Below are 12122 nucleotides of genomic sequence, written 5' to 3'. Positions count from 1 at the left end.
CACCCCTATGGTCCCCTGCTACCAAAACCTTGCCACGTAAACCCACTACAATCGCCCAGCTCTCCAATCTGTCCAGTTCTCCCTGAAAGGCCTTTCCACCCTCATCCGAGTCCACAACTCCTCCAAGTTTAGCGTTGTCGGCAAATTCGCTCAGAACAACTTTTAGTCCTACATCCAAATCATTTATAAAGACATTGAAGAGGACTGGCCCTAAAACGGAGCCTTGAGGGACCCCACTAGTGATCATCCACCAGCCAAATGTGGCCCCATTAACCACAACATTTTGAGCCCTGCCCGTCAGCCAATTGCTCACCCATCGTATGATGTTTTTGTTTAGCTGTATGCTGGACATTTTGTCCAGTAAGATCCTATGGGAAACCGTGTCAAAAGCCTTGCTGAAGTCCAAAAAGATCACATCAGCTGGTTTCCCTTGATCAACTAGACAGGTGATCTTATCATAAAAGAAAATCAAATTTGTTAAGCAGGACCTACCCCTCATGAACCCATGTTGGCTGGGACCAATGACTGCACTGTCCCCCAGGTGTGCCTCAATAACTTCAAGAATCATCTTCTCCATAATTTAGAGGCTAGCACACTCATTTCCGAGGCACTCCAGGTTACAAAGTAAGATGAATGGAAACGTCAGAAGGCATCTGTTCAGACTAGCACTTTAAAAAAAAAAAAAAAGTGCTGATACTTTATTTCCAGTGAAGAAAGGAGAGTTCTGCAGTTGACCTGAAATCCCGTTCCCTTTTCCCCCTCCGTATTTCCTGTGTTACTTTTGGAAAGCACCTCAGATGCATACAATCTCAAAGGCATGTAGGTACCCAATTCCCAAACTATCTATCAATACTTACACATATCTAGATAAAGGAGCACGGTGCATCAGAAAATGCAAGTCACGGCCCTGGCTCAAACATCAAGAGGAGCTACAAGAAGGAGAGCAATCTCTGCTAGTTAACAGCAGGGGTTTAGCCATCTCCAGAGCTACACCCTCTGAGAGCTCTTAAAAAGCAGGCTGCAAGTGAGTCAGAACACGAAGCAAGAAAACATACAAGCACAAGTTAAAAATAACCTTTGAACAACTGAGGAAAAAATAAGGCAATGCTTCTTAAACCCAAGATTGAGATAGAGCACTGCTTTCTCCAGTAGGAGCACTGCTTTCTCCAGTAGGGGAACACAATTCTTTCCCTGAGGTGTTCGTGACTGAGCTCCTCACCTACATCAGAGCAGTGTTAGTGCTGAAGAAGCCCTGGCATAGGATATTCTCTGGTGATTGCAGCACATTTCCCACCACTGGTCAGACTATGACCAGTGGTGGGAAATGCACAGCCATCAGACCTTTCTCTATGCAGAAGCCTAACTCCGCAGCCACATTTCACTGGCACAGCAGAGTTAGGCTGGGGGCAGGGAGGGCTTCGGCATCCCTGAGGCATTCAGTTGGCAGCACTTGTGCAGGTGGGGATGCCAGGCAAGGGCAATGCTTCCCTTCTCACCAAAGGCACCAATGGATCGGCCAAGAAACACGAGGGAAGAAGGCAGGAAGAAATGAAATAAGCACCGCAAACAGTTCTCTGTGGACACACCTAAACCCCTTTGTGGGCACCCCCCGCCGAAGCCTGTCACACAAGAGCTGTAAAATAAAAGGTTAAAGCCAACACGTCTGCGAGGAAATACAGTGATTAAGGAGGTATTGGGGAGGCATTGGGGAGGCAAGGACAATCCCCAGACATGGACTGTATATCTCGAAACAAGACACTGGAACTCATGATAAGGAAGCGGCAGACGGACAGAGAAACAAATGTAAGGACTATAAATCTCAAAATTGGACATTGGAATTCATTATAAAGATACAACAAACGGAAGAATTGGCAACAACCAGCTCTCGCAATTAAGAAACGTGCCAATTCAGCAGATTCCTGACCAAAGGTGAAAAGTACACTGTGAGGAAGACTCGGGATCTTCCTCCCAAAGACCCCTGCCCACGTCCCAAAGACCCCTGCCCACAATTCTTGGGAGGCTCTACGCAGGCGCAAGGTGCCAAAAGGCTAATTAGCATGAGAAGCGAGGGAAGGCGGGGATAGGTAATGCATATGTATAGGTGCTTGTAGAATATTGATAGATTGATTGTATAAATTCAAGACTGCTTTCCGCTTTGGGCATGCACGATAGGTGGAGAGATCCCCCGTGCATCCAGCGCTGCAATAAAGAATATACCACTTAAAGGAATTTCGGCTTCGATCCTTGAATCAATCTGGCACCCCAGATGGGACAACCTCTCTGCCGGACCGCAGGACCCGCTGGGGACAGGACTCCCTAGGGTACCCCCGGGATTTCCCGGAGGGACTCCTCGACTCACCGGATCACTGCGGAGGTAGACAAGGACCCCATCATTGTAAGTGAGTATATTCTTTATTCTGGTTTGGTTTTCTGGTAGACTGGTCATCTGGGACTGTCCAGTAAGTCGGAAGGTGACTTCTGCAGGACAGTGTTTGGTATATACTTTGTGGTTAGTACCACAAGTATATTTGGGGACCTTGGGGTCCATCTGGATCTGGAACTGTCTGTAAGTCAGAAGGTGATCTTCTGCGAGGCAGTGTTTGGTATATACTTTGTGGTAAGCACCATAAGTATATTTGGGGACCTTAAGGAAAGAGCTCGCTTTAAGGTCCATCTGGAATTGTGTTGTTTATTTCGGTTTTCTGACTCATGGAGTATGGTATTTAACTCTGGTTATTGTTACTGTGATTTTGGCTATTTTTTTGGTGGTAATAGTAGGTTCGTGGCATTGTTATAAGAAAGATATCGTTATGGTGTTACACAGTTCGGTTTTCTGACTTATCGCATGTGGAATTTGACTCTGACTATTGTTATTGTGATTTTAGCAATATTGCTGGTAATAGTAGCTTTGTGACATCGCTACTGAAAGATATTGCGTGCCTGTAATTTTGTGAGTGATACGTTTTTGTGATACGCTTTTGTAAGTAACACGTGTATTCTGAAAGTGTAAACTGGAAAATGGGGGGGCGAGTAAGCAGTGAAATTCCTAAGAAAAGTGCGTTAGGATGTGTTTTGAGTCACTGGAAGGATATTGGAGGATCTGCCGGTGGAAGTGTGAACAGGAAAACATTGATAAAATATTGTAATCAATGGTGGCCGCTTTATAAGCTGGAATGTGGAGAAAAGTGGCCCCTAAATGGAACTTTAAACTCTAATGTTTTGCTACAGTTAATGTTGGTTTTGAGAAGGAGAATAGGATGAAATGTTGTATACTGATGTTGTTTCAGCATCTTGGAGGGAAAAGGTACGGAATTAAGTTGGCCCCTGACTGAGCCTTTGATGTTGGCATTAGAGAAGTACAGGCTGGAGAAAGATAAAGGAAGTGTTAAAAGGGTTGTTGAAAGTGTTAAAGGTGTTTGAGGTTGAATGAGCAGGGAAAGAGCATGTAGGAATGTTAATAGTTCTGCCTCTGCTCTAGGCAGAGATCTTAAAATCATGGGTGTTAGCCCTTTGGGGCAAAGAGATCATGATGGGTCCGAGAGAGAGTTGTTATGGAAACAGAAAAGCAGTTAACTCTTAAAACAACCTGAGTTCATGTGCGAGCTCAGATTACCGATGGGACCGCTCAGGGAACTGTGAACAACTGCATTCCCCTGACCGACCCCACTGAGACCCTAATCATCCCTAAAATTATGAACGGCTAAGTAAATACTAAAATATGGATGAATTGGGAATTGAGAATATGCTTCCAACAAGGTCTAAAAGAAACCCCTATGGAATTTTTGGACCAACTCTGAAATGTAATGAAAATAAATAAATAAATAAATAAAACAAAACGGTTTGGACCTGGCTTCGGAGGACAAATTGACTAGCCTTTTTCTAGGGTAATCATTGGTCCCTGATTTCAACAGGAATAACGAGGACCTGGGGAATCTACCCTAGCGGATCCTCCACTGATTATAATGAAGATAGGGGAGGAATGGAAGTGAAATTTCTTATTGATATGGGGCAACGTATTCAGTTCTAAATCAAGCATTAATGCCTTTACGGAATGATTATGTTAAGGTAAAAGGGTGTAACCGAAAAGGCTTATTTTTGTGAACCTTTGAAATACAAGTTGGGGAAATGTTATATATGGAGTGGTAATTCGTGTCAAGAAAATGGTTGATATTAACAAAGAAGGGTGATTCAGGAGACTCCATGCAGTCTGGGGTTTCTTGTTCTCCAGGTGGTTTCTTGTTCTCCAACCGTTAAGGCATGGATGTTTCTGGGTGTTTGCTGTTGTTGTTACATTCAAAGTTGTTTGACTAATTAAACAGTTGTTTTGAAAAGAACTGCTGTGGAGAGAAGGGTATTAGAGGGGAGCCTGCTCTTTAAAAAAAAAAAAAAAAAAAAAAAAAAAAAAAAAAAGCAACACTATGAAGTTACATCGGTACAGAAGCAGGAAAAAGAAGTGAAGAGGAACAGGCTGGCAGAATGGGGACTGTTAAGTTATGGAACTCAAAGGATTGTTTGTTACCTATCCTGATTGTATGTATGTATAGGCATACTCGGGTTATTATGTAAAGCAATGTTCTGTATACATGTATTTAGAACGTTTGATGTTTGTGTGTGCGTGTTGGTGGAGCGTAGACTCCCTGCACACCCAGCGCTGTTTACTTGCTTTTTATATACCTTTTAGAAATATTTGTTTTATAAATATTACAAAATTCAGACCTCATTTATAACAGGAAACAAATGGGGATACATAGGTTTTTATATCTACCTGGATCTCCAAAATCTCTATTAGGTTGAGATCTGTTAGAACAATTAGAAGCAGAAATTATCTTCGAAAAAAAAGGAAAATGGAATTAAGGATAGGAGAAGAACAACTAATAAATGTGTTAAGCCTGGCACTAATACAAACCGACCCTAAAAGTGAAATACCCTTAGAGATCATAAATCAAGTATATCCAGGAGTTTGGGCCACTGAAGTCTCTGGAAGAGCTAAAAATGTGACCCCAATAATTATTAAATTAAAGCCAGGAGAGAAACCCATTAAGGTTAAGCAATATCCTTTGAGGATAGAAGATAGGAAAGGAATTAAAGAGATAATTGATAGATTTATACAGTATGGATTATTGATTGAATGTGAACCAGAATACAATACACCCATATTGCCAATTAAAAAGGCAGATGGGAAAAGATATAGGCTAGTTCAGGATTTGAGGGCCATAAGTAAAATCACTGAGGATATACATCCAGTAGTGGCAAACCCTTATACTTTGCCGACTAAATTAAAGAATAGTCAAGTCTGGTTTACCGTACTGGATTTAAAAGACGCCTTCTTCTGCCTAGCCTTAGCCACAGAAAGCCAAAACCTATTTGCCTTTGAATGGGAAAATCCCAATTCAGGCAGAAAGACGCAGCTTACGTGGACATTACTACCTCAAGGATTCAAGAATAGCCCCACTATTTTTGGAAACCAATTAGCAAGGGAACTCGAAACATGGATGCCTCCGGACACTGAAGGTGCTTTGTTACAATATGTAGATGATCTCTTAATAGCTACCGAGACTAAAGGGAGCTGTATTCAATGGACTATAAGTTTTCTTAATTTCTGGGTTTAAAATGGATATCAAGTCTCTTGACAGAAAGTCCAGCTGTCTCAACAAAGTGTGACCTATCTGGGATTTGAAATTTCGGGAGGACAACGAGAACTAGGAACTGAACATAAGGAAGTCATTTGCCGGACTCCAGAACCTCAAACGGTAAAGGAGCTACAAACCTTTTTAGGAATGACAGGTTGGTGTCGCCTTTGGATTTATAATTATGGACGATTGGTAAAGCCTCTATGTGAATTGATAAAGATTAACCGGTCAAAGTTAGTCTGGACTGGAGAAGCACAAAAAGTCTTTAAACAACTTAAACAAGAATTGATGATTTTAAAATATCAAGCAATATTAGTAGAACAAGATGATGTGGGAATTGTGGTCATTAACATCGTAAATCCAGCTTCTTTCCTTAGTGGAACTCTGGATCAACCCATAACCCATGATTGTATAGAAACAATGGAGACTGTGTATTCTAATCGACCCGATCTTAAGGAAGAACTTTTAGAAGATGCTGACGAATCTTGGTATACTGATGGAAGCAGCTTTGTGAAACAAGGACAACGTAAGGCAGGGTACGCCATTACAACCACTCAACAGGTAATCAAGTCCAAACCATTACCCCTGGGACGTCCACCCAGAAAGCAGAGACAATTGCTCTTATGCGAGCACTGGAACTAGCAGCAGGAAGGAAAATAAATATTTGGACAGATTCTAAATATACATTCGGCATGGTACATGCTCATGGAGCAATTTGGAAAGAAGAAATTTTAAAACTGTTAGAGGCTGTAAAACAACCAGAAAAGGTAGCTATCATGCATTGTCAGGGACACCAAAAGGGGAACACCGATTTTGAAATTGGAAATCGATTGGCAAAGGCTAAGCGGGCAGCTGAAATAACTGAGGTGAAGGCATTGTCTTTGATACCAGACGGTAAAATCCAAACTATATCCAAATTATACAAAAGAAGACTTAAAATTTGGAATAATCAGTAAAGGAAATTATTCGGGGCAACTGTGGCAAATTGATTCTTCAGAACTCCCTAGAAAAGGGGGGTATTGTTATTTACTGGTTCTGACTGACATGATTTCAGGAAGGCCTGAAGCCTTTCCCTGTCGAACAAACAAAGCAAGAAGAAGTGGTTAAAGTCTTGTTAAATGAAATAATACCATGCTTTGGGATTCTAGTAGCAATGTCTTCTGATAGAGTTTCACATTTTTGTGTGCAAGTGGTACAACAGATAAGTAAGATTCTAAAGATATTCTAAAGACAACTGCATACTCTTTATAGACCGCAGGCAAGTGGACAGGAAGAAAAAATGAAACATTTAATTAAACAACAAATACCTAAAATCGGACAAGAATCTAATTTGTCATGACCTCAATCCCTCCCTTTAGCATTACTTAGAATTTGAGTTAAACCTAGAATAAAAGGGAATTTGAGTCCCTTTGAAATCTTATATGGAAGGCCGTATCCATTTCTATTTAGTGGAGAGGATCGAACGCAGTTAGGATTAGAATATTTATATGCATATATAACTGAACTTCAGAAATAATTAAATAAAGTACATAAATTTGTTCTCAGGACCTGGGCTAGATGGTTGGATCAACCAATCCACCCTTTTAAGCTCAGGGATTATATATATAAAGACTTTTTCAGGACAACCCCTAGAGGAAAAACGGAAGGAAAGTGGACGGGACCATACCAGGTATTATTGACAACACACACCGCCATTAAGATTAAGGAGCAAGCAGCTTGGATCCACGATTCAAAGGTGAAAAAGGCCCCGGCGAGGATATGGACCACGACCCCAATTGGACCAGCAAAATTGTGTTTTTCCAGATCCTAATGATTGTGGGGGTGTGGTTGTCAGATTTGGGATGGGCAACTTGGGACGAGAACTTACACCTGACCTTAATACAAACTGTATCTCAAGTGATTAATAAGACGAACTGTTGGGTATGCACCCATCTGCCACAGCATGGGAATAAGGGTGTATCGTTAATCAGGAAAAGGCGATAGTTAATATTTCTGCAATTATAGAGAAGTTAGAAAACAAAACTCTGGATGCTATAAAGGCTCAACAAGAAGAGATATCTAGTTTATCACAGGTAGTATTACAAAATCGGATGGCCCTAGACTTGTTACTGGCCGCTCAAGGGGGAGTCTGTACAGTAATAAATACAAGTTGTTGTATGTATGTAGATCAGAGTGCAAGGATCTCTACCGACCTGGAAGAAATATGGAAGCAGACAAGGGTCCTACATGAGATCAGTAAAGATGATCTTTCATGGAGTTTTAGTGAAATATGGAATAAGTTAATTGGTTGCCCAATTTCCAATGGTTGAAACAAGTGTTCATTGCTCTAATCACATTAGTAGTGTTAGGAATATTTGTGTGCATGTTGTTTAGATGCCTGCTTTGTTGTGTTACTGTAAATAATGAAAGTATCTGATGCAAAAGAATTTGCATGGGAAAAGAAAAGGGGGGATTGATTAAGGAGGTATTGGGGAGGCATTGGGGAGGCAAGGACAATCCCCAGACATGGACTGTATATCTCGAAACAAGACACTGGAACTCATGATAAGGAAGCGGCAGACGGACAGAGAAACAAATGTAAGGACTATAAATCTCAAAATTGGACATTGGAATTCATTATAAAGATACAACAAACAGAAGAATTGGCAACAACCAGCTCTCGCAATTAAGAAACGTGCCAATTCAGCAGATTCCTGACCAAAGGTGAAAAGTACACTGTGAGGAAGACTCGGGATCTTCCTCCCAAAGACCCCTGCCCACGTCCCAAAGACCCCTGCCCACAATTCTTGGGAGGCTCTACGCAGGCGCAAGGTGCCAAAAGGCTAATTAGCATGAGAAGCGAGGGAAGGCGGGGATAGGTAATGCATATGTATAGGCGCTTGTAGAATATTGATAGATTGATTGTATAAATTCAAGACTGCTTTCCGCTTTGGGTATGCACGATAGGTGGAGAGATCCCCCGTGCATCCAGCGCTGCAATAAAGAATATACCACTTAAAGGAATTTCGGCTTCGATCTTTGAATCAACAGCAATTTGTGCTTCATGGAGGAGACAAGCCCGGCGCCGGCTTCCACCCCGGTTCGGACCACGGGCAGCCGCCCCGACTTTCTAAGACGTTGAGAGGGGGAGGAAGAAAGAAGGAAAAAAAAATAAAGGAAAAAAAAAAAAAGTAACCCCGCTTCCCCACGGGAAAGGCGAAGGCAGCCCTAGCCCTGGTCCGAGTTCTCGCCTCCCAAGGGGAAAGGCCGAAGTAAAACCCACCCACGCACACCCCCCACGCGGCCAGGCAGCATATCGGCCCCGCCGCGCCTCTCCCTCCTCACCCGCAGCTCCTCGAAATCCGCCATTTTCTACCCGCGCCGCCGCCACCACCATCGGGAACCCAGTGCGCGCTCCCGTCACGTGACGGGAAAGGGCGGCTCCGGTGGGGAAAACAGGCAAATAAAAATTAAAGGCCCCCGGCCGGCCCCCAACCTCGGGGAGGCAGGGAGCAGGCGGCCCGCGGGACACCGGGCAGTTTGCGGGCCTGCCCCACCTCAGGGCTAGGGGCTCTGAGGGGCGTCGCTGTAAGGGCGCCCAGCGCCATCCCGCACCCCCGGGCGCTGCTTTTTCCCTCCCAATTAAGGGCGCCGCTTCTTCCAAAATTAAGTTTAAGCACGCAAATATGTCTTTTAGGTAACCTCTAGGCCCCGCATTTCAATCATCACCATCCTACAGGCAAATATACACACATCCTACAAGGCCTTGCACACGACTTAAGCAGAATTAAAATTCAAATTTTTGGGAGGCTTCGCGCAAGCGCAAGGACTGATAAGCTAATTAGCATACGAAGCGAGAGTAGGCGGGTTTAGGTAATGAATATGTGTCCTGGTTTCAGTTAGGACAGAGTTAATTTTCTTCCTAGTAGCTGGTAGAATGCTGTGTTTTGGCTTAGGATGAGAAGAGTGCTGATAACACCCCGATGCTTTAATTGTTGCAGAGCAGTGCTTATACTAAGCCAAGGACATCTCAGCTTCTTGCTCTGTCCTGCCAGCGGGCAGGCTGGGGGTGCAGCAGGAGCTGGGAGGGGACAGACCCAGGACAGGTGACCCAAACTAGCCAAAGGGGTATTCCATCCCATCTGACGTCATGCTAAACAATATCTAGGGGTGGCTAGCCGGGGGAGGGGGGCCGGGCTGCTCGGGGTTAGGCTGGGCATCGGTCAGCGGGTGGTGAGCAATTGCATTGTGCATCACTTGTTTCGTGCACATTAGTAGTAGTATTAGTATTATCATCATTGTTGTTATTATTATTATTGTTGTTGTTATTATTATTATTATTTTCCTGTCTTAATAAACTGTCTTTATCTCAACTCACGGGCTTTACTTTCCTGTTTCTCTCCCCCATCCCAGAAAGGGAGGGGGGAGGGTGAGCGAACGGCTGTGTGGTGTTTAACTGCCGGATGGGTTAAACCACGACAATATGTATAGGCGTTAATTGAATGTTCATTGTTTTGCTGTATAAATATGAGATAGTTTGTCACTTCGAACATGCACGTTAGGCGGAAGGATCCCCCGTGCATCCAGTGCTGACAATAAAGGATACTTCGTCACTAAGAAATTTCGGCTTCGTTCTTTGAATCAGTCCTGCAGACGGACAAGAGCCAAGGAGCAACTGAGTCTGCGCAAAGACAAGAAGTCAACTAGCGGTGACGAGGAAGAGTCATCAATCTTCATCCCCACGACCCCCGACAAGACAACCACCACCAGGAGACACTGCGCAAGCGCAGATGGGAGGAGTTTATGGAATTGACTCCTTGGAACTAATTTTAATATGAAGCGGGGACAGGTCATGAATATGTACAGCCGTATTGTGAAACTTCATGCATATGTAACTCTTTACTGCGTAGAACCAAGGCAAGTTGCCGCGTCAGGTGCGCATGACTTTGGCGGGACTACCCCCCCGTGCTGCCCAGTGCTGAATAAACATACCTACTTTACAATCTTATTGACTGTGGAGTCTGTTTTCCTCAAGTCAGTTTGGTGAGCCAGCCAGGAGATGCTCTGCTCGACTGCGGAGTGGACACCCCTAGGTGCACCCTGAGTATTTTCCTCAGAGGAGCCTCCACTCTCAGCTGCTCACCGCGGAAGCAGACAAAGACCTCCTGAACCCGTGGACAAAAGGTATGTTTTACAGTACAGGAAGGGCCTGTAAGTCATACGCGTGGCCGGGGCAGCTGGTAAATCACGCAGAGACATCTGGCATGCAGCACAGTCCCCATATGGGAGGACGGTACCCTACAGGCTGACCAATAGAGAGGTCAAGGGGGATTTGGTGACCAAAAGAGTGGTCAAGGGGTATTTGCTGACCAATAGAATCAAGGGGGATTTGCTGACCGATAGAGCGGTCGCTAGCAATCTTGGGAGTAGATTGAGCAAATCCGAGGTTACCGCTTCATCCCTGTTTTGGGAGCCAGGACGGACCTGCTAATGACTGTATAAGAAGCAGGAGAAGGGTAAGCGGGCCTCTCACAATTGTGACAAGGTTATCTGGGTAATATTTGCAGCTGCTGAAGGGATATTAATTGGAGTGGTAATAATTGTATGTCTTATTTGTGGATGCCTGGGTATCTCACGTTGAAAGCATTTGTGTAAGTGTATGTGTTTGAGACAAAGTGTTGCGAAGCACGGACGAAAGCACGACAGACACCAGCAGAGTCAGATCATGCTTTTCCATTTTATTGCCCGAATAGCCCAACTTTTATAGTGAATTTTACAGGGATGGACAGTGTTTCACACAAGATTATTGGTCAAAAGCACTCAGACAAACCGTTAAGAAAATAACACCACCTGTAAGAAAAGAACGCCCCTTTTGATTAGAAGTTAGGAAAACAACCCCCTTTGTGCTTAACGGTCACGTAGACCTAGTCCTTGAGGCCAGCTGCTGATAACAATATTTTCTGAGTTCCTTAATTGGGTGATGTGGGAGTCATTGCCGTGGGAGCTTCTCACAGTTACTCTGGCAGCTTGGTTTGCTCAGCTACAGCAGGCCCTGAGATTTCTAAGGCCTACCCCTGGTTGCTTATGTCCACGTCCTGTATGCCAATTCCCAACAATTCCCCCGTTTTCTTTTTGTACAAGCAGTACTTGGTTTTACAACAGATGTCAAATACATAACATAACACAACTGTACAACTTAACCCTAATAACACCACAATTACTGTAAGCACTTAATGGTAACACAATTTAATAGTAAGTAACACAACTTAATAGTAACACACCTAAACCTAATCACTTGATGGTGATCAAAGGCTGTTCTTGACAGTCCTTGAGGTGTCACAGCCCATGTCATTGTCAGAATGATTATCAGGAACCTCTTCATGGTCGTCTTCAGCGTGTGCAGATTCTAAAACTGCTTCGGTTCACTTTACAGTGATCCACTGGGTACCTGTTCCCGGCACCACTTCAAAATCCCTATAATATTCTGCAAGTAACCCTTTAACCACATTTATC

The 12122-nt window shown here is 43.8% G+C and overlaps 1 protein-coding gene across 9 annotated transcripts in view; it reads right to left on the bottom strand.

Moving 5' to 3' along the window:
- LOC113842159 (E3 SUMO-protein ligase PIAS2) overlaps nucleotides 1-9160 on the bottom strand; it is a 91938-nt gene extending 82778 nt beyond the window's left edge. For 3 of the 9 annotated variants that reach the window (XR_011805585.1, XR_011805584.1, XM_038169425.2), the window contains exon 1: nucleotides 8955-9151. Coding sequence is in view for 7 of the 9 variants with exons in the window: in XM_038169425.2 (XP_038025353.1) it covers nucleotides 8955-8978 (24 nt within the window). In the remaining 2 variants the exon portion in view is untranslated. Of the gene's footprint in view, nucleotides 1-8954 lie in introns of all 9 variants that reach the window. The other 6 variants (XM_072030529.1, XM_072030530.1, XM_072030531.1 and 3 more) reach the window with 5 other exon arrangements.
- Nucleotides 9161-12122: the final 2962 nt, after the last annotated feature.

This window comes from Anas platyrhynchos, chromosome W, assembly GCF_047663525.1.
Source record: "Anas platyrhynchos isolate ZD024472 breed Pekin duck chromosome W, IASCAAS_PekinDuck_T2T, whole genome shotgun sequence".
NCBI classification, from domain to species: Eukaryota; Metazoa; Chordata; class Aves; order Anseriformes; family Anatidae; genus Anas; species Anas platyrhynchos.
Note: the sequence above shows the minus strand (reverse complement) of the source record. Positions and strands in the feature narration are given on the sequence as shown.